Source organism: Schistocerca nitens, chromosome 4 (genome assembly GCF_023898315.1).
Source record: "Schistocerca nitens isolate TAMUIC-IGC-003100 chromosome 4, iqSchNite1.1, whole genome shotgun sequence".
Lineage (NCBI taxonomy): Eukaryota > Metazoa > Arthropoda > Insecta > Orthoptera > Acrididae > Schistocerca > Schistocerca nitens.
In genome coordinates this window covers 620,089,796-620,117,733 of record NC_064617.1, presented here as the reverse complement: position 1 = coordinate 620,117,733, position 27,938 = coordinate 620,089,796, and the positions used below count along the sequence as shown (strand labels likewise).

General features: G+C 41.9%; 1 protein-coding gene across 1 annotated transcript in view; it reads right to left on the bottom strand.

Annotated features, from left to right (window-relative positions):
• Positions 1-9,457: 9,457 nt before the first annotated feature.
• LOC126252474 (membrane-bound alkaline phosphatase-like) overlaps positions 9,458-27,938 on the bottom strand; it is a 188,785-nt gene continuing 170,304 nt past the window's right edge. Inside the window, exons 7-8 of the mRNA XM_049953368.1 lie at positions 15,963-16,073; positions 9,458-9,651 (exon numbers count right to left, since the gene is read on the bottom strand). Of these exons, the coding sequence (XP_049809325.1) occupies positions 9,458-9,651; positions 15,963-16,073 (305 nt within the window). The remainder of the gene's footprint in view (positions 9,652-15,962; positions 16,074-27,938) is intronic.

The following is a 27,938-nucleotide window of genomic DNA, read 5'->3' as shown; positions in this document are numbered from 1 at the left end:
GTCAGATGTTAAGTCATATAGTGCTCAGAGCCATTTTTTGTTTTGTTTATGTAAGTATTTTTCTATAGATATCAGCATTTCTAGACTGTGAGCACGTGGGAAATGACTTCCCTCCTCCCCCCTCAGATAACGCGCTGTGGAAACAGCCTTACGACTAGACGAGCAACACTTTCCGCGAGGATTAACTAAATTGGTACAAATTTCACAAAACACAGTGAGCCATATAAATTATCCCATTAAATTATAGGCATAAATATCATTCTGATAAACAAGGAAAATGTAGACGAAAGCGTAAAAAGAGTCCAAGAATTGAATATAAACTCATCCAAATTTACGAAGTTAATAACAGGAAGGCCACCAGCCAAGATTTATATAATCGACTTAACAGTGTGGGGTGGGCATTTCTACTTCCACTATCTAGACAAAATTCAATATTGCAAGGCTTGCGGTACATCAGACAAGAACAAAAGGGAAATTAACTTTTGTATTAGCTAAGAAGACACTTAATAGGCACGACCGATGTTAAAAATCAGATCAGTTATGGTTGGAGAATCTGTTTTAAAAAATGGTTCAAATGGATCTGAGCACTATGGGACTTATCATCTGAGGTCATCAGTCCTCTGGACTTAGAACTACTTAAACCTGACTAACCTAAGGAAATCACACACATCCATGCCCGAGGCAGGATTCGAACCTGCCATCGTAGCAGCAGCGCGGTTCCGGACTGAAGCGCATAGAACCACTCGGTCACAGCGGCCGTCTCTGTTTTTCAGTTTCGTAATATTTTCTGAACTACGTTTATTTCTAAAATCAATACTTTTCCTTTCAAGGATACCACTGAAAAAAAGTAAATTCTAAAATCCATTGACGTCCTCTCTAAAACGTGTAACTTTCGACTTATCTCTATATTTATTTTTTCAATTTTTTAATTTGTTATTTCTTTATTTATTTATTTTTGCAGGCTTGCTTTTTAAGTGAGACCATAGTATGCATATACGAGGAAAACAGTCAGTGGGAGAACTACAGGAGTTCGCTATGTCATGTGAGGCATAACGTCTATTTTGTTATGGAGTATACTTTCCGAATATGAAATAGACCGAAGAGACTAAGATTGTGGGATATCTCCCAATATCATGTTGGACCTACTATTGTCCGATATAGTGAAGCAACTCGACGTGGCATGGACTCAACGATTTCCCTGCAGAAATACTAAACCCTGTTGCCGCTATAGCTGTACATATCTGCGGATGTGTTGCCGATGCAAGATTTTGTGCACGAACTGACTTCTCGATTATGCCCCGTAAATATTCGATGGGAGGCCAAGTCATTCGCTCGAATTGCCCAGAATGTTCTTCAAACCATTGTGGTCCGGTGGGATGGCGCACAGTCATACATAAAAATTTCAGCGTTATTTGGGAACGTAAAATCCATGAATGGCATCGAATGGTCTCCGAGTAGTCGAACATAATAATCTCCAATCAATGATCGGTTCAGTTTGACCACAGGATCGAGTCAGTTCCATGCAAACATAGCCCTCACCATTATGCAGCCACTATCAGTTTGCACATCGTCTTTTTGACAACTTGGCTCCATGGCTTCGTGGGGTCTTCGACACACTCCAACCCTACGGTCAGCTATTACCAATTGAAATCGAGACTCGTCTGACTAGGCCGAGGGTTTCCCAGTTGTCTAGGATAAAACTGATACTGTCACGAGTCCAAGAGAGTGCTGAATGCGATGTCGTGTTGTTATCAAAGACACTCGCATCGGCTGTCTGCTGCCGTAGCCCGTTAACGCCAAATTTCGCCGCACTATTCTCATGGATACGCTCGTCATACAGGAAGTCCGAAAAGTCTTTCCCTGATTACATAAATTGATAACTCAGGCTAGAAGTAAGATACAAATATGAAACTGGTGTCTAATTATTTACAAACTATCAAAGTTTTTTTCACACATAGTAAACTTCCACATGAGCACTCTTGGTAGCACGTAGCACATCTAGGCGATATTCAATTTCCGTCCACACATTAGCCAACATCACTGAAGGGATCGATTCAACGACTGTGGTTATCCGTTGCCGCAGGGTTTCAAGATCTGGTACACGTGTTCGGTATACCTCGTCCTCGACATAACCCCATGAAAAGAAGTCTAATGGGGTTATGTCAGGAGAGCGTGGAGGCCAAACCGTTGGCCCATCATGACCAATCCATCGCCCAGGAAAGATCATATCGACATAGGCACGGACGTCCGAACCCCAATGAGGCGGTGCACCGTCTTTCTGAAACAAAACATCGGGGTGATACTGAAGCAGCTGAGGAACAGCATATAGCTGCAACATGTCCAGATACACTGCATATGTGATGGTAGCCCCAGCGAATAAGAATGGCCCGATAATTCGATCGTGCAATAGCTCGCACCAAACATTCACCTTTGGACTGCCTCTGGTGCACTCCATGACCTCGCCAGGGCGTTGTGAACCCCAAATTCGCACATTATGGCGATTCACTGCTCCACTGACAAAAAAGGTCGCTTCGTCGGAAAAGGCAATTCGTCTGAGATAACCATCACCGTCCTCAATATGTGATAGCATTTCGACCGCAAAGTCATATCGACGTGTACTGTCATTGGGCAGCAATGGAAGAAGTTTACTGATGTGTGAAAAAAACTTTGATTGTTAACAATTAGACACCAGCTTCATATTTGTATCTTACTTCTAGCCTGAGTTATCAATTTATGTAATCAGGGAAAGACTTTTCGGACACCCTGTAGGTTCCACGTTGATTGCTGTGGATATTTCACGCAGTGTTGCTTGTCTATTAGCACTGCCAACTCTACGCAAACGCCTCCGCTCTCAGTCCTTAAGTGAAGGCCGTCGGCCAGTGCGTTGCCCGTGGTGAGAGGTAATGCTTGACATGTGGTATTCTCGGCACACTCTTGTCACTGTGCGTCTCGGAATATTGAATTCCCCAACGGTGGAACGTCCCCTGTGTCTAGCTCCATCTACCATTTCACGTTCAACGTCCGTTAATTCCCGTCGCACGGCCTTAATCACGTCGTAGAACTTTCTACATGAATCACCTGAGTGCAAATGACAGCTCCGACAATGCTACGCCGTCTTATATCCAGTGTATGTGATACTATCGCCATCTGTATATGTGCATATCGCTGCCCCATGACTTTTGTTACCTCAGTGCACTATAAAGTTGACGCTTCAGTGAGCAATATAAAAGGTTCTTGAGAAAAGTCTCCCGTCTCAGCTGAAGTGCTTTCCTGGTTCGGACTTTGATTTCATGCACTGTGGTGAATCATATCATAGTCAATGACAGAATTCTTAGCTGAAAATGGAGTAAAGCGTTTTCATAGCCTGGGAAAATTCCAGACATGAATGCAATAGAAGCAAATGTTGAGGAAAATCACCACTGAAATCAAGAAGCAACTCATCGAGAAGCTCACAGAAATCTCATGCTCTGAAAATCTTTGTCCCGTTCTAATATTAGAACTAAATTAGGAACAAGTCAAAAAAATGAACACGAAATACAGATGAAAAACTCTTGAAGAAAATGGGTGATGTATATTCAGAAGATTTACTTTTGCACACCCACCCGTATAGTCGCACGTATTAAAGTTCCGCTTCCAGGGCGGGAGATGCGCCGGACCCGGATCGAATCCTTCCGGCAGAGTGACGACGAGGGTCGGTGTGCGGGGCAATTTGAATGTCGTTTCCCACACCCAAGAAAGTGAATACCGGGTTAGGAGCCAATTACTGCGTGAGTTACACGATTCGCAAATATTTAGAAAACTTTCGCATGAATAACAACACTATACACAGTTAGCTGGGGTACACATATTCCGTCCCAGCGTAGGATGGGGTGGGAGGGGGGTGGTGGGGGGCGGTGGTTTGAGGGGTATGGAGATGGCGGCAGGAAGGGCATCCGGTCACCCATTAGATTAACCATGCCAAATCCGTTAATAAGCATGCCAACCCGGGACAGATGAGGAAAAAAGGCAAAGAAAAAATCTTATTTTTGCAATAATTAGCATGACTCTAATAATTTTCACATCATAATATAATGTTCTCCCCAGAATTCTGTCGCATTATCTTCTTGCCACAATATTTCGACAACGTAATTCGCTGTTATCATGAGTTGCCCCATGACATACAGGGCCTCAGTCTTTTCCTCTCCAACTTTGTGAATACTGTCACCTCTGACTGGATTTGTGTTTGGTCATCGCTTTATTCGGTAAACTTTTTTTGGGCTTGGAAGCTACAGCTTTTGGAATCGTTAGTTACTTTTCGCTCTCCGACGATAATAATTTGGTGCCTTAGAGCACGCGCTAGTTCCGTCTCTTTCTACAAGTACTAAAAATCCCGACAGTGTGCTTCCATCCTGGTCATCTTCGTTGCTCACCAATATGGTTAGTAGTACTGGATATCTGTGCTAGTCTCTAGGTCTTGTTGATCGAATCATTTGAAGGCTGTCCGTGGTGTCAACGTGGTGAGTCCAGTGTTTTGTGCAGTCGCCAAGCTAATGCCTTGATTGCAATTTTAAATAGTGACACATTAAATTATTCGTGTAATATTGTAAACCAGGTTAGTGAGGGCACTCGTAAACTCCAGGGTCAAACTTGATTTTGTAACTGATACAACGCCTTCATTGAGGTTTTCCTGATTGTAGGCCATTCGGTACATCCATGTGTAAGTCACGGTAGGATGAATGATTTGTGGAGACGGATTTATCCTTCTGGTCGTAAATATTGGATAAAGTGCCTTGGTCAACTTATGCCCTTTCGGTTCGATAAATTCGGCAAGTTAATGGAAAAAACAGTTATAACTGCCATATACGGAGTCTTATTTTGCTTTATATACAGTGTAAATAACGGGAAAATTGAAAATAAAATGATTCCTTCAAGTAGCCCGAACCCACGACCGTCGTATTACCGCTCTGTAGTCCTTTCATTGGGTCAAGCGTTGCCTTAGAGCTACGTCCACATAAATGGCTCATTCATCGCCCGACCTGCGTCAAAACCCATATTTTTTCCGAACGCTTTGTCATCTCGAGGTCTCATTTGTGTCACTTTTTTCATCCAAGCCCCGGTAATACCTTAAATATGGACGAAATCTATGTTGATGAGTAGGCACAGTAATTGTGCCAAGAGGAATATTGACCATAGTTTCTATCGTTTAGATGTACTCGGTTGCCTAGGTTCTATCTGGGTAAATGATATCCGGTTGTAGCTTACTACGCTTCCGCCTCGTCGCTGTTGTCTGTCGGTCCGGTAGACAATAATCTTTCTCATTTTGGAGCCTTCATTGGATTTAACGTGCGTTTCAGAGGGCGGGAGGATATCGACTCGTATGATGAAGGTTTTGATTCAAAACTCTTTAGTAGTGTTTTCTTGTGTTTAACAAGTGTCTGGGAGGCGGCTCATCCTTTTATACCTGCTGTTCCACACTCTACCCCGCTGAAGAGCTCCTCGCTCGTTGGGGGTGTTTCGCACCTGTTCCGCTATCACCATCCGGGACTGGCCACCAGGTGGTATGTTAGTGACTGATGTTCATCTTTGTGACCTGGACTGAGCTTCCTGGGGCGATTTTCTTAATTTTACAGGAGGCGTCTCTGTTAATAAGATTTTCCTTCGACCTAACGTCACTCACCTTTCCAATAACGCCGTTATTCCACTATAAGTTGGAAGAATGATCGCGGACCACAAATTGTGTATCAAACGCTACAAATGGACTCCTGGAAGCAGACAGAATACATGCGCTAATGGCCACCGAGCAGCCGATGGTAACATATTACGTTGTCAGAATGATGTGGCAGGAAGATACGACAGTCTGGAAGCATACTCGCCGGAATATTATGTGTCATGTGTGTAGGCAGAATGTGAGAATTTACAGTACCACCTATGCACAAAACTCCGTCCGAACAGTCCTCGGAATGCTCGACGGTACCGACCGGCCACCGTGTCATCCTCAGCCGATAGGCGTGATTGGATGCGGATAAGGAGGGGCATGTGGTCAGTACACTGCTCGCCCGGCTGCTGTGAGGTTTCGTGACCGGAGCCGCTACTTCTCAACCTTGTAGTTCCCCAGCTGGCCTCACAAAGGCTGAGTGCACTTAGCTTGCCCACAGTGCTCGACTGACCCACACGATCACCTTTCCAAGTGCTTGCTAAGCTCGACAGCGCTTAACCTCGGTGATCTGCTGAGAACCGGTGTTACCACTGCGCCAGTACCGTTGCCATCTGTGCACAAGGGGTAGTCGTTTAAATTATCAACTCGGAAAATTAAAGCTGAAGCATGATGTTGGTGTTCGACCTCTGCGTATTCATCCTTTGAAACACGTACTTTCCAAGCGATAGGTGACTTGACAGCAATGTTGTTTGAAGAAATCGGCTCATTGGGAGTTTCGGAAACGTTCCACTCAAAAATCACCTCTTCGTCATTTTGGATATCCCTGTCATCATTTTGGATATCCCTGCCACACAATAGTTCTGTGCCATGCGCTCGCGATGTCTTTTGAATTGTAGTGTCGATTGCATCTACGCTGTGTTTTCCTCTAGCCGACTGCTGGGAGACCAGAGCACTCTTGGCCGAACAGGGCGCGCGTATTGTTGGCAGACATGAGCATATGGCAGTGCGCGGCTAGCTGTGCGATGGTGACTTGCTGGCAGCAGTGGGCAGTTGGAGATCCGCATTTTGCGAGGACGTGTGAGCGCTCTGTTTGGTCCAACACAGCTGCAAGCCGGGGGTTTGGCATGCGGAATGTACGGGCGCCAGCACTCCGGTTGGGTTTATCAACTCGGGAAACTAAAGCTGAAACATGGTCACAGCTAAAGCTGTCAGCTATTCGGCCGCTGAAGGATGCGAGCGTGCTTGGGTAACCGTTGCCTGTCCAGATTGTGGACCATGGTGAGACCTTTTTGTAACAGGCATTAATTTTGTACACAGCTGCATTCTAGATTCTTCAGCGCCTTCTTCATACTTGAGTCATGACTATGGTGTTGGGAGATACATACGCTCGTTTGTGTTTTGATGGTATGCACCTATTCGCGAAATGTGGTGAACATGCATCGCATTTCTTCTTTTCTTGTCTGCTCGCTATGTTACTGAGGAGCGCGTCTAGCTTGCAGTGTCCAGAAGAAGCGCTTTCTTGTGTGTCATTTTATATATTACCTGCCCTGTTCCTTTGAAGTCATGCTTGCCAGTGTTCTTTAAAATGTTTGGTACTTTATTAAAGCATTGCTCAAGGCACTTACTGCTAACATTAGCTATAATTTCTGTTATTACATGTTATTTAGGGTGCCCTGAACAGTGCAACCCATTAAATTTGCACCTAGGGAAATTTGCACCGAGGAAGAGTCTAGGAAGCTATTAAAATCTAATTATAAACGCGGATTTTAAAAATCGTACCTCTTATACTTGACAATGCATACCTTAAAATTAATTTTGATCAACAACCGTGAATCATCTAGTGGTACATATAACGTCCATAGACCCAATGTCATTCTAACGAAAAGGATATATTACATGTATAAAGGCTGAACCAAAACTTCACTGACAAAATTCCGAGTATTTTGGAATAAGGGACTAGTAACCCCGTCCGAACTCCGCGACTTTCCCGGCGGGTAGAAGGACGCAGGGCCCAAACCGCTGTGCCATTGCTCGGAGCACTGATAAAGAAAACTGGATATGCTCGAACAATAATTGTAATGCTCCACCTTTTATAATCGTAAGTGATTATTTTTTTTTTATTTTCTGTCGGATTCAACCGCATTTTTCTTTACTTACTAGATCTTCAGAAAAAGCCATTAAAATCTAATTATAAACGCGGATTTTAAAAATCGTACCTCTTATACTTGACAATGCATACCTTAAAATTAATTATGATCTACACCCGTGAATCATCTAGTGGTACATATAACGTCCATAGACCCAATGTCATTCTAACGAAAAGGATATATTACATGTATAAAGGCTGAACCAAAACTTCACTGACAAAATTCCGAGTATTTTGGTATAAGGGAGTAAGTCTTCCGGTGGTTCGTTACATAGTAATTACATTTCTTCAATTTCTTACCCCCTGTACTGATATTACACTGAAAATATCTACAGAACAGTGCCGATGTCAAAGACGTGTACTGTGTGTCTTGTTTGCAGACTAACTTGTTTCTTCACTCACGGTACTTGCTGTTCATAACAGTAATGTCTACTTTACTCGTGGTCGTCAAGACCACATTACAGATCCCGACAAGGTATTTAGTTCCCACTTTTTCCATTTTCTCGTCCTTCACTTTGTGAACTACAACTTTTATGAAAATGATCGGTTGCAGCTTTTGCTTTATAATTCACTCTGTTTATTTCAAAGTTATCGGATGTTATGCTTTTAATACATAAGGGGACTCGACTATTTTTCTTGTACATTACGGGTGCAATTTATTTTTGCCGATATTTTATCATCGATATTCATAGCTTGCTCATCAACATTAATTGGTGAGTCCAATTTTTAATTTTCCAAATTTCGTCCAATCCTTATATAGGGTCAAGCCTTTCTTATTCGATTCTATTTTAGTGTAGGACAAGTAGAAGATCCTTTGAATTAGGCGAAACGCGCGTCAGTGATGAATAAACAAGCGGTAATTTCAACATCACCACAAAGACTGTTTTCATTCTACATACTAGTTAGTGTTTCACCACGCCATGGAGTGGAGATTTCGGCAGTTCGCCCCTTATGAGTACAATGTGTTAGGACGTCGCCATTGCAGCCCCAGAAATCACTCAGCATCATCTTGACCGATGATGGAACAGTCTTTGTCTTTTTCGAAAGTGATGGATTCGCGAGTCTTCCACTCCTCAGCCCCTCAGTCTGTGGGTCGTAGTGATATACTCACCACTCGTTAGTGGCCATAAGAGCGCTACAGCACTGATCAGCTTTGGCCTGACACGGCTGATCTATTTTGCTGTGGCCTCGGTGTGGTGAGCGTTCTCAGTGTGTGTGAATAACCACACTATCCAGCGGGTTGGGGCCCTTTGCCATGCTGACAAATCTCGTGCAAAATGTTGAAAACGTATCCATGACTGATTTTCACTTTTAGCTCGTCTGTGATACGCCGGCGTCGACGACCAGTGCCTCTGTTTTCCTTGTCATTCCCGATTACTCACAGACAGATGGTCAGCCACTTCGTTTTTCCCCATTCAGACTTTTTACATCACACTTGAAGCGACTGCGCCCAACCACGTGTCATATGGTGGTACGTACTTGTCGCACCCTTCCACCAATTAAACGTGGATTGTTTGCATCATTGTTCCCCTATAAATGCACAATACGCATTGCTATTCGATACTCCACTTTACCAACAATTTGTTTCAAAGTGTATCAGAGCTAGAGACGTACACCTGTTTTCGAATTTACTATCTCTCGCATACGTTAAAAGAGAGGTCCTCAACAAACTCACCTCATGCGGGGTTGCAGGCGGTGGCGCCATCGCCGAAGCAGGTGGCGAACGCGACGGCGTGCGGGACGTAGTTCTGCTCGAAGACGCCAGAGAGCAGGTGCGACCAGGGCCCGCGGCTCAGCACCAGCGCGTCCTCCCCGCTGTGCGACGCTGTAGCTTCCGGCCTCATCGCCGGGAACGCGTAGTCCTTCCCGTCTGTTGTTGTCACAGAAGTAACAAAGAATTCCGTGTCTTTATTCTTTTCCAGGATGGAACAGTCAAATTTTTAACAATAGCTGTGCACTCAAGTAACATGAATCACGATGGAACGAGCACTGTTCCATTACAGAGGATGCTTTCATCCTGTTCTGAAAGTATAATTAACTACAGGTTACTCCATAACGTTTTTTTACAGTTTTGGTCACATATGTTCCAGAGACGGGGATAGGTAGAAAGGTGCGGTCTGCGGCCGAATGTTCACAGGCACCTACGTTTTTAGCAGCTGTATAACTGAGTTTATTGTGTGTGCCACCTGTAGCACGCAGGACACGTAAGCGATACTGCAGCTCCTCCCATGTCCACCCTTCCATGTCCTCATTAACGTGTGCAACAGCTACTCTGATGAGAGCTAGCATGTCTTGTAGGTCCCGTACTCCGCCTGGTAGAGAGCATCTTTCACAAAGCACCAAACAAATTACCTAATGGCATTATGTCTGGGGACCTCAGGGTCCAGGAAATGAGCCTCCTCTGCAAACCAGTTACATGGCGATGTATCAACCAATGTTCGCTAGCGATGGAAGCCCTTGAGCTATAACATGTCAGTTTGCAGTTCTTCGCCGTGTGGGCTGTTCCCATATGTCCAGATAAACTGTCGAGTTAACTCTGCAAAAACCTTTTTCAGACAGTCTGGGGCACCGATGACACGACTCGAAATATCAACTGCAAATGCTTTTCCTTTGGCCATCATCAGTTGCTACTTCTTGGCCTGAAGCTTCAGTTTCTTGTGAAGCAGCCTGTCCACTGCGGTTGTTGGTAACTGCAACTGTCGAGAAGCTTGATGAATAGATTTAATTGTGTTCCAGGTGGATGCCTGTTGAATCTGTTCCACATCTCCATCACTTGTGTGCCGTCGCCCAAAACTCGTCCTCATCATGACACTTCCTGATTCCTCGAACCTTATGCAGCATGGCCTGATGGACAGACTGACGCATGTTCTTCTGTAACGTGCCCAAAACTGCATTGACTTGAGTGTCACACCAACCGTTCCACAAACTATGACATCTGCTTTGGGGTGGGGGGGGGGGGTGTTAGGAATGGGGGGGGCAGAGGCGGACGGTTAGGGAGGATAGGGTTGTGGCGGCAAGAGTGGGTAGACATTTTCGTCAATAACTGACGTGCAAAAAGAAGAAACAGAAAAGGCTTTATGTACACGTTATGCTTGAAACAGTATCTCCAATCTGATATGAGTCGTGATCAAAGCTGTACGGATCATTTTACATCATACTGTATACTACTGCCATTAGGAGGCCATGAGACATGAGAGTAGCAGCGTTCCTCAAGTGCAATAGTAGGATGCGAGCAAATTAACTTCAGACCTGACGGGTAACTAAATTTATTTGTTTTGAGAACGGGGCACAGTGACCACTGTAGTAGTCTAAGAATTAACACTTACTCAATTTATTCAAGATACTACTTGTTTCAGAACACAAGCTTCGATCATTGAGTGTGCTAAGGTGAATAAAGAAGCAGAATGCAGAACCAAGGAGGTAAAACCTGATCTGCTTGTATGAGGACTGTATGCTTTCTTCTTTCAGGCTTGTTGTGAGAATCTGAAAATTGTCACTTATTACGTACCTTTGGTTATGAATATATGGGAATAGTTTATTCACCTCTCCACACATGAAAGTAGTTTAAAGTAACATCAATCGGTTCACCACGTTGACAACCAATCGGTTCAAAAGTAATAACTGTCATTTTTTAACAGTCTATCAGCCTACTTTCTTGTATTTATAATACTGTTGAAGTTGTGTCTTTGGACAGAGTACTGTATTACGCTCTAAGTCTCACCGTAATCTGGGTTTGCCTCGCGTGTTACGGGCGACAAGAACTATCCGTTAACGTCTTCAGTACTAAATTTCGCTGTTTAGGTTTTGTATACTGGACGTGTTGGCTTCAAATACTTCGTAAATCCAGTGGCATATCGCAGATGCGGAACAGTCATGCCTGTGTGAGCACTGGAAAGCAGGTATATTGGCGAGACACAACCGTCCCACTCATCGTAAAATCTTTGAATCTTTGCAAGTACAAGAAACATAATCGAAGGTGTTGGCGAGATCTTAGACGCTAATGTCTCATGATCAGTTTGCTAAGTCAAATGAGGAAACGCCACGTCCGTCTATTGAAGAATATCTGTTGCAACACAAATTCATAAGCAATATAACGGATTCAGTGGACCTGCCAGGGCAGCCGATAGCGCTAATGCGCTGCTTCCTGGACTCCGGTAGGCGCGCTGGCGCAGGATCGAATCCGCCCAGCGGATTAACGACGGGGGCCGGACTGCCGGCCAGCCTGGATGAGGTTTTGACGCATTGAAGTACGCGCTATATTTCGAACTTCCTCACAACTTGACAGTTTTGGGGATTTTTCATTCTTTTAAATTTGGCTTGCTATTTTCGTTACTTGATCAACAGCGATCTGATCCGTTTTGTGTACAATGTGGCATCAGTACCATCACTTATTAATTTATGTGGTATATATCTCTCAATTTCTGTCGATACTATCTCTCTGAAATCATTCCACAACTTTTCTACGCTTACATGATCATATCGCAAGGAGTACAACCTGTATCTTAAAACGGTGGTAAGAGCATTTTTATCAGCTTTATTAAATAGATATACTTTGCGTTTCTTTTTTACGGTTGTAGGTGTTACCATTATCAGCCTAGCAGCTACTGCCTTGTGGTCCCTAATCCCTGTATTCGTCACGATACGCACTATTTGTCCAGGAATATTTGTTGCTAAGAGGTCAAGTATGTTTTCGCCACCATTTATGCTTCGAGTGGGATCATGAACTAATTCATCAAAATAATTTTCTGAGAAAGCATTCAGTGCAATTTCGGAGGACATTTTATGCCTGCCGCTGGCTTTAAACGTATAATTTTTCCAGGATATCGAGTGTAGATTAAAGTCACCACCGACTATAATTGTATGAGTGGGGTACCTATTTGAAATGAGACTCAAGTTTTCTTCGAACTGTTCGGCAAGTATATCTTCTGAGTCGGGGGGTTGGTAAAATGATCCAATTAATAGTTTAGTCCGATTGTCAAGTATAACCTCTACCCACACTATTTCGCAGGAACTATCTACTTCAATTTCACTGCAAGGTAAACTACTTCTGACGGCAATAAATACTCCACCACCAACTGTATTTAATCTGTCCTTTCTGAACACTGTTAGATCGTTTGAAAACACTTCTGCTGAACTTATTTCCGGCTTTAGCCAGCTTTCTGTACCTATAACTATTTGAGCTTCAGTGCTTCATATTAGGGCTTGGAGCTCTGGTTCTTTGCCAACACAGCCACGACAGTTTAGAACCACAATACCGATAGTGTCTACAACTAACTTACTGTGTTTTACCCTCCCCCTTTGAGACGACGCCCTTTCTGCAGTTCTCTGAGGCCCTCTAACCTAAAAAACCGCGCAGTCCCTTCTACACAGCCCCCACTACCCGTGTAGCCGCTCCCTGTGTGTAGTGGACTCCTGACCTACTAAGCAGAACCCGGAAACCCACCACCCGATGGCCCAAGTCAAAGAATCTGCGGGCTACACGGTCACATAACCGCCTGAGCCATTGATTCAGACCCTCTGCACCAAAGGACTACGATCGGCTCTATCGACGATGCTGCAGATGGTGAGCTCCGCCTTAATCTCGCAAGCAAGACTGGCAGTGTTTACCATTTCCGTTAGCCGCCCGAAACAAGAGAGAATCTCCTCAGATCCAAAGCGACATACGTCATTGGTACCGACGTGAGCCACCACCTGCAGTTGGCTGCACCCTGTACTCTTCATATAATCCGGGAGCAGCCTTTCCACGTCCGGAATTACTCCTCCCGGTATGCACACGGAGTGTACACTGGCTTCCTTCCCCACCTTGGCAGCCATGTTCGTAAGGGGCCCCATTACACGACTAACTCTGGAGCTCCCCACTACCAGCAAACACACCCTCTGTGAATGGCCAGACCTTGCAGGCAGAGAAGCTTCCTTTGGAACAGGGTGGACGACTGCATTCAGCTCAGAGACATCGTCAGCCACTGATAACGCCCAAAACATGTTCATCAAACGAACCAGGGAGGCCCTACGATCGGCCCCTCAGAAAGTTTTTCGCTCCCTGCCAGACATTGGAATGATCTCTCATTCGACCACAGGTGAGGGGTCAACCTCAGTGCAGGCAGTACCCGGGGTGGCCAAAGCAGTGAACCAATCGGGGGACACGTGGGACGTGCTAGATGTTCCTCACATCCCCGCATCCAACTTCCCACAGTGATGCCCTAGGCGGCAGCCTCAAGCTGTGTGACGGAAACCAACGCAGCCTGGAGCTGTGAGTGAAGGGTCTCCAACTCAGCTCGCTACTGTACACAGCAACCACAGTCCCTATCCGTTACTGTAGTCGCTGTTCGCCGCAATAGCTCAGTGGTCAGTTTGATGGATTGCCATCCTATGGGCCCGAGTTCGATCCCCGGCTGAGTCAGAGATTTTCTCCGGTCAGGGACTGGGTATTGTGTTGTCTTCAACATCATTTCATCCCCATCCGACGCGCAGGTAGCCCAATGTGGCGTCTAATATAATAAGACCCGCATCAAGGTGGCCAGACCTGCACCACAAGGGGCCACCCGGCCAATGACGACAAACGCTCATTTCCATTTCCATTCTACTTGCTCCCGTTTGAAGGTCGCAAAATTTTTATGTAACAAACGAACGGTGTATTCGTCTTATTAGCAGCGGGAGGTGCTCTTTCACTGATGGTCTAATAGACACTGAGCTATACTAACCAAAACAAACAAAAGCATGTACGATACGAGGGTCGATATAAGGGTCGATATCAACGGCGGTACTGTATGCTACATTGTTATTAAAATGAAATAAAAGCTTGTGCCTAGTAAACACTCAAACACGCAAGAATTTACGAAAATAATCTAGTAACTATACAGGTATCTGGGATGAGAAGTTCCGCCTTATGCAAGACACCTTTTTTCTTTTGTTTCAGCACTTTTGTGCTATCATCAGTGGGTCCTTTTTTTATTTTTAAATTACATTATATTATTGTCCTCTTGTTTTGGTAGCTGTTATGCTACACAATATACAACATGTCATAGTTTTGAAGTTGTGGTACGTTTTCCTGTTTTGTTGGCGAAGTAAATGGGCTTACTTCTTTGCCTGTGTTCGTGTGGTAATGCAGTTTTTCGATTACTCAAAACATAGGCTGAGTTTTCGCTGTATGGGTGAAACAAAAGAAAAAAGGTGTCTTGCATAAGGCGGAACTTCTCATCCCATTTTCTTAGCAAGCACGGAGACAACAAGAAGATCTGCACCACAAGATGATTATACAGGTATCTGTAAATAAGTCGCTTCTGTTGGAAGCTCTTAAAAGTATATAGCAAACGAACGGGGTATTCGCCTTATTAGCAGCAGGAGGTGCTGTCTCACTGACGGTCTAAAAGATCTATGGACAGCCCTGTAGGATTCTTGGTGTCAACACCCTCCAGCTCTACTTTAGACATTAGTCGCGTCTATGCCTTGTCATGTTGCGGCACTTCTGCGTGCTCGCGTGGGCCCTACACGATATTAGGCAGGTGTACCCGTTTCTTTGGCTCTTCACTGTTGGTTTTGATACAATCAGGGCAGGCTACAAAGGTCGATGAATACATGTTTTCTTTCGAAGACAGTCAACGAAATCTATTTCAGATTTGACTACCTCAGTGTCCCAGATTGCCAAGATAAGTACATACTAGTACCATTATATTAGGGTTAACCTCGAGTTGATGTCTGTGCTATTAGTGACTGTGTCAGTAATTGTTGCACACGATTAGCTTATTTTAGTAAATGTTATAACAGCTCAAATTATATCTTATTTGAAATGCTAAAGAAAAATGCTTCTTAACACTGTAAACGAAGTGTGAGATAACAGCTATCGTCTCTCCTCCAACCCCCCACACGTCCATGTCAGTTTCCGCCCGTAGAGAGTAATACCAAATTCAGAATTGCGTGGCCATCCATTTGGTAAAAGACAAATGTTTACATCTGATTCCATTTCCTTTCCTGTTCATTTGCTTCGGTCCGGATGGCTTAAAACGTCTGGGATGTTTACACTTGTTCACGTTTGCATGTATATTGTTTCAGTCTTCTTGTAACCGTACTTACTACTGGTCAGGAAATATACATCGAATTACAAAGTAGCAGAAGAGACACAACCCCTTTAGTCAGTACTAATACTTGTGACATGTGACCAGTTGTTTCTATCTGACTACTTACGTGTGTTATCCTCACAGACGTCGTAGCTCGGAGACACAGGTCGGTATCCTGGACCAGAGACGTATGTGAGGGATGTGTACGGAACGCCTTCACCATCCACACCAGACACCCCTGCGCAACAAAATAAGAGATTTTGGTCCAGATTAACTCTATGGCCACAGTCAATGATCTCTCCGAGTCTCTATTCCATCAACGTCACAGATAATCAACAGAAGTAGACTGTACGAGGAAGGTGTGATGTATACAGAAACGTATATAACACTTCCGTCTGCTACTGTTATACCATAACCTTAAAGTTGGAAGCAGGTCGTGAAATAACACTATCTTGTTAAAGCAACTATGGTATAAAATGACAGAGCAGTGTTACCCTCTGACAGGAATTTTGTTATGTTGACCGTGTTGTACCTAACAGAAGTGGCTTATCGGAAATGAAAGTCAGAATTACGTAAATGTATGAACAGTAACAGCCGGCCAAAGCGGCCGTGCGGTTAAAGGCGCTGCAGTCTGGAACCGCAGGACCGCTACGGTCGCAGGTTCGAATCCTGCCTCGGGCATGGATGTTTGTGATGTCCTTAGGTTAGTTAGGTTTAACTAGTTCTAAGTTCTAGGGGACTAATGACCTCAGCAGTTGAGTCCCATAGTGCTCAGAGCCATTTGAACCATTTTTGAACAGTAACAAACAAAATTTTGCCTATCTGCACTGTTTAACTGATAATGGAAAACGGTCGCCAGCCTAACTAGGCAAAAGAATGATTAACATTCTCGTTGAAGAAAATAGTTATTAGTAATTTTAACGGATAAACACAACCTATACTTGGCCACAAGCGAGTGCAATGAACTCTGACACACTCATATGTTTACGGCAAGGGTGACACTAACAGTTGGAGCAGCACAAACTATTTGCAAAATTATAACAGGTACAGAAAAACACTATCACTTTCAGGGCTTACACAAACTGAGTGGTCTTTATACTGTTAATATGCACACAAGAGAGACAAACACTTAGCAAACAAGAGTGTATAACGTTTCACAACTGCAGCTTTCTCACTTTTACTACATCGAAACACAATGTTAACAAAATTGTAAGAAACTGACTCACCTTTTAGAATTTACTACAGATATCAAGGTGATCGTTAGCTAAGCAAAACTTTAGAAGCCTCAGCCTTAAGAACTTTTAATTTTGCATCTGGCAACAGCACTTTAATAAGCAGTTTTAATAGTAAAATTATTTTCAGCAAACAACATTTACTTTAACTCACTCTCTTGCCACATTAACTTTAACTTTCTTTTTACTAAGTTCAAGAGGCATTAGTTAGCATAACATTGGTCATAAAAGTTCTTTCAGTAGGGACACTCGGTGATTACTTTAGTTCAAACGGAAAGGAACCTGAGAGGTATTATGATGAGGAGAAAATCAAGGTTGGTGGTTGGTACATAAATTTAGATATAAATTACCTTATATTTGAGCACAATAACACATCCATCAAGCTGATCCTTCACTGTACATCATTATAGTATTACGTTGCAGTGATTGCGCAACGTGGTGGCAACTGCATGTTGGTAGGTGGATTCGCAGGCTGAATTGCTGGACTCTGTCATTTCTTGGTGGCGACGACAGATACAAATTCCAGAATAGTTCCAGCTATTTATCCATCCATCCGAGGCATTGGAAAGTAGCAGGAAAAGCCTCTCTCAGAACTAGCACCATATGCACCTTTTACATGGCAGTGCACGGACTCGTAGCTCGTCCCCGACTGCTGGCTCGTCCCCGACTGACTATCAGTTCCACCTTTTCTACCTAGGCCAACCACAATTTGCGTGCGCTACACAGTTCCGTTCCCACGGGGAACCACGCTACCTTTTACATACAAAATAACTAAGAACCCTAAGTGAGGATCAGCAATTTACATAACAGCAACCAAATGCATTACATAAAACAAAACATTTACACATATTGACATCTCTACAAAAATTATCCACACAAAATTGCAATTATATACATTAAGTTTTGTTCCCTCCAAATGGGACAAAGCATTTAAATGACAGATATGCTACACAGCGTACAATCAAATCATGACATCAAAGCTTTAACAAAGAAAGGAGTATACAGTTTTGTGTTACCTATTCAAACAAACACATTTACAGAAGCACAGCAATGTAACATTAAATGAAACAAAAGCAAAATAAATCAGCACAGCATTAGAGCTATGGTGTTACACATGCCCCATGTTTCGTTGAAGTTTGCCGTCAGGGAAACTTCAAGGAAACATCCATAACACCTAAGTGGTGCTAGCTGTGAAAAAAAATTATACCCTCCAACTTCAGTTGGGACAAAAAAAAATAATACACATATTACAAATATACAGTATGTATGCTAAGGAAATTCATACACTTCTTCCAACAACATCTTCAAAATAAAGCATTTACAGTAATTTTCATTTTCACACTGCTTTAAGGATATTAATTTTCATCAATACACAGGATACCTTCAAGCATGCTCATTTCATACACACACAGTTCAAATAAAAGACAAAACAGTACACAAACTAATCTACACCTTAGTAGAATAGGTATAGCCTCCAAATAAATGTAAAAAAATGAACACAGATATACAATTGCACAGAACATTCTAATTGAGTAAAACAGAAATTTGTCTTTCAATGTTTTTAAAGTATGTAAGTTTCAGAGACACACAAGCATGTTAATGATCATAGTACATTTTGCAAGGTTCAGCAAGTAATGCAATATTGAAAATTTCACTTTGCATCCACATATGCACAAATATCAGCACTAATATTTACACAAAACAGCTATGAGAACTTTTTCCAACTGATTCCTTAAACACAAAATTAACTTTTCAAGGTTTTTTCAAAATAATTAACTTTAAAGCTGCTCTTCATTAATAGCAGTCCAAAATGTTTGTTGCACATAAATACATTAACCTATTCAGACCCTATCTTTAATCATCACTGCTTTAGTTTTAAAACAAGACAGTCCAAAACCTTAAGTTATTCCAAAAACCCTAGCATCAAAACATCTACATCCATTTGAATGAGAATGCATAAATATTTTTTAATAAATTTTCACTGACTTCAGAAAGAATAGTCAGTTCATAACACATTGGCCAATAAACCTAACTAAGTTCACTGCTTGCCTCAGCACTAGCAGTCCATGTTACACATTCTGCCCACTATTGGTTTGGCAGTCTTTATCTATAAATATTTAGGCGCAAAACACAATTTAGATTAAAAACACTAAAGAAAACACATTTTTAAATTGACACACTGCCCCATCCTCTAGGTTTGGCAGTGTATGACCACTTATCAGCTCCTTGCCCCACAATGGTAAGTCCTTTGGTTACTGCTCACATAGCATATATGGTAGTCCTCAACTTCAGGACTACAGCATTTTTATTGTTTTGTCTTGTTTTGCTGCCCAACAATATATTTTTGAGCAGTTTATTGTCATCCCTTTTGAGTTTTTCATCATTATGTCACATCTTTGGTAAAATTTGCATTAATGGTACAAAACATAAAACCTGCAACTTTGAAACAGTAATTAGACACTGGTAATATTAAATTTTTCTTTACACCAAACAAAATCAGGTCATATACACATCATTAATAAAGAAAAATTTTAATGACATTTTTGTTATAATGACAATGTTCAGGGGTTATTTGAGAGTCCCAGATTTGTAGTTTTTCTTCCCATTTTCTTACTCAGTAATATTTCTTTTAAAGTCAGTATCAAGTTTAATTACACATTTAGGTCATCAGATATGTCAAGCTCAGAACAATAACATTACATCCTACTGTAAGTGACTTCTGCCTACTCTTTGTGGCACTGGACACATATATCTCATATCTACTTTACACATATTAATCAGGTTTCTCTCCTCAGTTTTGACACAGAACATTCTTCATCACCGTTCTTACCCATTTCTATACAACCATCTTTATACATTAATCATATTAGATTATTCACTTTAAACATTACCTTTATTCACACTTGCCTCTTTCTGCATAGAACCATTTATTCATTTACTTTAACTGTATGTTCCTATTCCTTTTTACTGTACCCACTATACTTTCATTATTCTTGGTCATTTTCTAGAGTACCCAATTTAATTATTCATTTACTTGTCCACAAACAATACACAGTATCTTACATTATTTCCACACTTTTCAGTTTACTCTGATAGAGAAGAAGGAAAGAAGATAGTAGAAGTTCTGAATGATGAAGAGGAAGGTTGGCAGCACGAAAAGAAACAGAAGTAGTGCTGGCAACGACTCGGGTCCCTGGTGCTCGTCAGGCACCTGACAATGAAAACAGTGCATGTCCCCTGAGGCTTAACAACCCTCATCTGAGGACATGTCTCCTTAAGTAAACCACATACTGCAAACATAAGCCCTTTCTGATTTTTAAGCATATTAGAAATAAATTATTATCTTGTGGAGTTCTTTGCACTTTCATTAAGTTACCATAAGCATCATTATTCCTAAAGTTTTAAGGTTTGCCACACTACATGCCCCTATTCTCATAATTAGGCTGGCAACAATAAGTATTCAATTGAAAATAAACAGTTCCTAAGCAAAGTCAAACAGTACACTAAAATAAATAAACAACAAACTTCCACAGGCCTCAAGGTCAACAAAACAGTAATTCACTTTCAGGTAACACTGAGATACAGTAATAATAAAGTCATGCATTATATTAACAGAGCATATACATACATCCTGCCCCCAGTCTCTTAATTAACAAGGCAGTCTTTTATGGTTCAAAAACAGTGACTTAAATCTGGTGGTTTTTTAGGCCTCCTATCTTCTACATCTTTCACTATGCTATTCAGATCTTGCCAACGTTTTGATTCATCAGGTGGCTTTTTAGGTCTTGGGCTTTCAAAGTCTTTAGCAAGGTACAACATCTCCTGTTCTGCTATTATTTTATCACGAGGGTCTTTTTGTCCCTGTAATTCACACTCTTTCAAAACATTTGTTAAGGCTTGCCCCAGTATAGTATCATCTGGAGGTTCCTGCAAATTATGTCCCTGTGTTACATTACTAAATAATTTATTCGGTTTTGGCCCAGTTCTATTTTCTGTATCTTGCTTTGGAAAAATGTCACTAATTTTCTCATACCCCCTTTCAGTAAATGTATATTCACTTTCGTTTACACCTGAAATTTCATCTTCACTGGAGTCATCACTACTCTCTTCCTCACCATCAGATTCACGTAAGTACGCTACTTTTGAACAACAGGGAAAGTTAGTATATTCATTCTTATCTGTATTCATATACCCTTCATCACCTTAACTATCACTGATTTCATTTTCGTCAACAGATTCTAGTAGGAAAGCAACTTTTAGACAGTGGAGCAGATTATCACTAAATTGTTTCAGCCACTTCGTTTTTCGACTCATTTTCTACACAATGCACATCGTTTGGCCACGCAGGCACTTCAGTAGTAGCACTTTGAACGATCTCAGCCTCAGTTTCGTACACAGTATACTCATCATATACATTGATAACCTTCGTTTCACTGATTCCTTTACTATCAGTTTCAGATAATCGTGCGAAATCCCTACCAGACCCTTCTGCATTCGAGCCACAAAACACCTTTCCATCAACAATAATTTCACCTGCACTGTTTATAATGTCATGTTTACTAACGCCCTCCTTTAAATCACTTTCACCTATTATTAGTTGTGCACACGTCTTTTGCGTGGCATATTTCATCATAACCTCCCCCACATCGACGTCTTCGACCTCATACACATCATTAACAGTACAAATATTCCCCTTTTCACTCTCATTTTCTGGCTCAATTTCATTTTTTAATAATACCTTTTCACACGATTCTGACCTTGAAAGATCATCATTGAATGACATATAAATTTTTTCGATAATTCTGTTGCATTGCATTTCGATTTGTTTACTTTGTGCTGCCAATTGTGTAGAAATATCGTCATAATACGCTGCCAATTGTTGCCCCCGTGCTGCGATTTGTGCAGCACAATATTTTTAGCAATTCTGCCACATCTAGATTTCACTCTATGTTTGTAAAATGCTGACTACTTATAATTTTTTCCGTCTGTAGGTGCAAACTGAACAACGTCCTGTCACGCGGCGCCACGTATAACACTCTACAACAGCATTTACGTAGCTTACACTATGAAGTACCAAGTTTGGTTCATTACTTATTATTCGCCAACAGAACAAATAATCCTGTCACGGAAAAGCCACGTATAACATTCCACTCTGCTACTGTTATACCATAACCTTAAAGTTGGAAGCAGGTCGTGAAATAACACTATCTTGTTAAAGCAACTATGGTATAAAATGACAGAGCAGTGTTACCCTCTGAGAGGAATTTTGTTATGTTGACCGTGTTGTACCTAACAGAAGTGGCTTATCGGAAATGAAAGTCAGAATTACGTAAATGTTTGAACAGTAACAAACAAAATTTTGCCTATCTGCACTGTTTAACTGATAATGGACAACGGTCGCCAGCCTCACTAGGCAAAAGAATGATTAACATTCTCGTTGAAGAAAATAGTTATTAGTAATTTTAACGGATAAACACAACCTATACTTGGCCACAAGCGAGTGCAATGAACTCTGACACACTCATATGTTTACGGCAAGGGTGACACTAACAGTTGGAGCAGCACAAACTATTTGCAAAATTATAACAGGTACAGAAAAACACTATCACTTTCAGGGCTTACACAAACTGAGTGGTCTTTATACTGTTAATATGCACACAAGAGAGACAAACACTTAGCAAACAAGAGTTAATAACGTTTCACAACTGCAGCTTTCTCACTTTTACTACATCGAAACACAATGTTAACAAAATTGTAAGAAACTGACTCACCTTTTAGAATTTACTACAGATATCAAGGTGATCGTTAGCTAAGCAAAACTTTAGAAGTCTCAGCCTTAAGAACTTTTAATTTTGCATCTGGCAACAGCACTTTAATAAGCAGTTTTAATAGTAAAATTATTTTCAGCAAACAACATTTACTTTAACTCACTCTCTTGCCACATTAACTTTAACTTTCTTTTTACTAAGTTCAAGAGGCATTAATTAGCATAACATTGGTCATAAAAGTTCTTTCAGTAGGGACACTCGGTGATTACTTTAGTTCAAACGGAAAGGAACCTGAGAGGTATTATGATGAGGAGAAAATCAAGGTTGGAGGTTGGTACATAAATTTAGATATAAATTACCTTATATTTGAGCACAATAACACATCCATCAAGCTGATCCTTCACTGTACATCATTATAGTATTACGTTGCAGTGATTGCGCAACGTGGTGGCAACTGCATGTTGGTAGGTGGATTCGCAGGCTGAATTGCTGGACTCTGTCATTTCTTGGTGGCGACGACAGATACAAATTCCAGAACAGTTCCAGCTATTTATCCATCCATCCGAGGCATTGGAAAGTAGCAGGAAAAGCCTCTCTCAGAACTAGCACCATATGCACCTTTTACATGGCAGTGCACGGACTCGTAGCTCGTCCCCGACTGCTGGCTCGTCCCCGACTGACTATCAGTTCCACCTTTTCTACCTAGGCCAACCACAATTTGCGTGCGCTACAGAGTTCCGTTCCCAAGGGGAATCACACTACCGTTTACATACAAAATAACTAAGAACCCTAAGTGAGGATCAGCAATTTACATAACAGCAACCATATGCATTACATAAAACAAAACATTTACACATATTGACATCTCTACAAAAAATTATTCACACAAAATTGCAATTATATACATTAAGTTTTGTTCCCTCCAAATGGGACAAAGCATTTAAATGACAGATATGCTACACAGCGTACAATCAAATCATGACATCAAAGCTTTAACAAAGAAAGGAGTATACAGTTTTGTGTTACCTATTCAAACAAACACATTTACAGAAGCACAGCAATGTAACATTAAATGAAACAAAAGCAAAATAAATCAGCACAGCATTAGAGCTATGGTGTTACACGTACTTCTCGTAGCTCTGAATCAAATAACATCGCGAAGCCTAAACCACTGATTCAATTACATAATATAAAAACATACACTAAAATAGAAAATTATTAACGATAATAAACCCACTGGAGAGCGACGTTAAAAGTCCGATAAATACAAGCTCCATCGTTCTTGTTCTTGCTTCTGTATGAGCAAACATCATATGGACGTCCTCCGACGCAAAAACTTGAATAAGTCCAGGCTTGCATCACACAAAGGTCATCATGAACATTTTGCTGGTGTTACCGGTGACAACTTTTCTGTGTTACACATTGCTGACGAAGAGGTGTAGATGAATCTCATTTGCCAGCCGCAGTGGCCGTGCGGTTCTAGGCGCTGCAGTCCGGAACCGCGGGACTGCTACGGTCGAAGGTTCGAATCCTGCCTCGGGCATGGATGTGTGTGATGTCTTTTGGTTAGTTAGGTTTAAGTAGTTCTAAGTTCTAGGGGACTGATCACCTAAGATGTTAAGTCCCATAGTGCTCAGAGCCATTTGAACCATTTTTTAAAATCTCTTTTAGCGGTTAGTGATTTACACTCACAAGCTAATATCACCTCAAAAATGTCCATAATAAATGAACTGAAGCAACACAGAACTTTTACTTCCATACTTCACAAGATTTTCTGGATACATTAAAAAAAAGGCAACCATAAGATCTTTTCATCTTTCCACATACATTATTATTCCGTTATTCATGTTATTCCTATATCACTGTGTTTGTGTACTGGTAACTGTGCAATCTTTATTATCTTTAGTGCCGTAGCTCTAAGAAGAAAAACTCTATGACAAAGTAGTAATTCATTCACTCTTTAATTATACAGCGTGCTCAGCAACAGTCTGAAAATTGCAGTGTAGGTTATGGTGACTAATAATTACTAAGAAAACAATGCATTACGTTGCGCCGTTTTCGCATTATTTAGCACTGAAGTTAGGCAATCAGATTTGCTGCGCGCCCAAATTCATGCACTTGAACAAGCTAAAAAGCGGTAAGCCACAGATATCGGTGGCTCTATGAGCTACTACTTGTTGAAATGCTCATTACCAGTTAAAATGTACCTTTCTCGGAAGTGATCAATTTCAGCTAGATTAGCAAAAGCTGTTTTTGTTCGGTTTGAGGAAACCAAACGAAGAATACGTCTGGCGACGGCACCTCTGGCAGACGGCTTAATTTGCGCTCGCGACGTCCTGACTGGCGAACTTCGATGATAAATAACTCTGAAACGGTCCAACGTGTCGAGTATTTCTCTTAACAGCTATTTCTCAACACAGCCTTCCCTGCAGCAACCTATCAAGCTATTGCTACGCAGTCTTGAATCAAATATTGCGATGTGGTAATGTGTCGTCTCTAACATATTCATAGTCTTTATGTTTGCGAACAGTGTTTACTTTGAATGAGTGTGAAACGAAGCGTACCTAAAGACTGCGTATTTGTGTGCACAACCTGCAAAATGTACATTAACATAATGAACATTTCATGGATATTGCGAACTAGTGCAATAAACGTATACAGAATACAACAATCTTTGCGTTTCATAAGTTTTTCGTTGTCGCTAACTGAATTTACATTATTTCCGACAGCACCACGACCAATATGCCTAGCTGTATGTTGGCTAAATGACGTTCCTGTAACACCTTCACCTGCTTGTGAGCCTTGAAAACTAGTTAATGGCACAGAAAATGAAAAGTATCAAAGGTAAAAAAGCGGATTATCAATATACACACACAAATCGCCAGTAGCATGGTACACTGCGGAGACATTCTTTGCGTAATTTAGGCGCCCTTTTACAAGAGTTTTTCACAGTTCTGTCCTGAAGAGAGTGAAATGTTTTCAAAGCTATTTGTCGAATCGAACCTTAACCTAAACTCTACAAACATCTATTTCGTTGCGTAAACATTTTCTAACATTCTCCTCACCAGGTTCATGAAACTAGTACTATTGAGTTATCGGGGGTAGTCTAACCGAAGGGTCCTAGAGAAATGAAATTTGGAAGAAAGAATTTATGTGAATTAGACGCCCTCCAAGAAACTGCTTCCCAAAATTGAAATCTAAAGTAGGTCAAATGTGGGTTTAGACATTAGTTGGCATATCGATACCAAGTCAAAAGTATTCGCACTGGAAACACTGAATATACACTGATCAGGCAGAACATTATGACCTCCCACCTAACAGCCACTAAGTTCATCTTTGTCTCGTATAACAGCGGCGACACGTCGTGGCGTAGAGGGAATGAGACCTTGCTAGGTCGCTGGAGGGAGTTGGCACCACATCTGCACACTCAAGTCACCTAATTCTTGTATCTCGTTGGAGGAGAGCTATGAGCTCTGACGCCACATTCAATTACATCACATATGTGATCGATCGGGTTTAGATCAGGCAAGCTGGGGGGGGGGGGGGGGGGGGGGGGTCAGCACATCTACTGGAACTCACCACTGTGTTCCTCGAAGCACTCTATCACAATGTTGGCCTTGTGACATGGCGCATTCTCTTGCCGAAAATGCCACTGCCGACGGGAAACATGATCGTCATGAAAGGATGTATGTGGTCTGCAACCACTGCACCTTTGAATGACCACTTGAATGTTGTCCAGAGCATAATGGGGTCTCCGCCATTTTGTCCCTGTCCCGCCGGACATGTGTCATGGAGCTGTTCCCCTGGAAGACGACGGATTCGCGCCCTCTCATCCGCATGATGAAGAAGATATCGGGATTCATCAGACCATGCTACACTGTGCCACTGCGCCAGTGTTAAATGCCGATGTTGTGTTAACATCGGCACACGCATGTGTCGTTGGCTGCGGAGGCCTTTCGTTAGCACTGTTTCGTACGCTGTGTCCTGAGACACACTTATTCTCTTCCCAGCTTTAAAGTCTGAGGTTAGTTCCTCCACTGTTCGCTGCCGCCTGTACCGTTTTACCAGTCTGCTCAGCCTACGACGTCCAATATCTGTAACGACGGGTGGCCGCCCAACCCCACGACGTCTGCACTTGATTTCACCCTGTTTTCTCCGCGTGTTGAGGACACTCACCAAAGCAGTCCTCGAACACCCAACAAGTCGTGCAGTTTCTGAAGTGCTCGTGGCTAGCCTCCGGGCCATATCAGTCTGCCCTCGATCAGACTCACATAGCTCGCGCGCCTTCGCAGTTCTACACACGGACAGTACGCTCATTGATAATTCACGCACAGTGCTTCCGTTTGACAAGCAGTCATTCCTCGCCAGGTGACGCTGCTGTCACCTGGATGGGTTTATATCGATAGTAGGTCGGTGATGATAATGTTCTGGCTTATCAGTGCTCATCCATTACGTAGCATAATTGTTCCAAGGATAGTAGATTGGTCGCAGGTTCGAATCCTGCTTCGGGCATGGATGTGTGTGATGTCCGTAGGTTAGTTAGGTTTAAGTAGTTCTAAGTTCTAGGGGACTGATGACCTCTGATGTTAAGTCCCATAATGCTCAGAGCCATTTGAACCATTTTGATAGTAGATTGGAAAATTCAGCCTCTAACAGACTTAAATTGGAATTCAAAGAAAAATAAATAGTTCAGAATAAAATTCAGTCGCCAAGTGGATATATACTTTTATTTCGCTTATCGGTTTCGATAAATTAATTTTTCATCTTCAGAAGTCTACAGAATCATTAGTCCTTGGCTAAAATTTTATGTAAAGTATGAGAAGTGTACTACAGAAACTAACATGGTATTGCTTTACCAGATACATTATGCTTCAATAAAGAAGATATTGACATCTCATGAACCAATGATAGGTAAATTTTTGTAACATACTTGTTATTATTTACGCAAATTTATAGACAACGCCTAAGATTTATAATACCTCTCAATTTGTAGACTATTGAAGATGATAAATTAATTTATGGAAACCAGTAAAGCGAATTAAAACGTTATTTGCAACTGACGACTGAATTTCATTCTGAAATTATATATTACAGCTGCTGAAA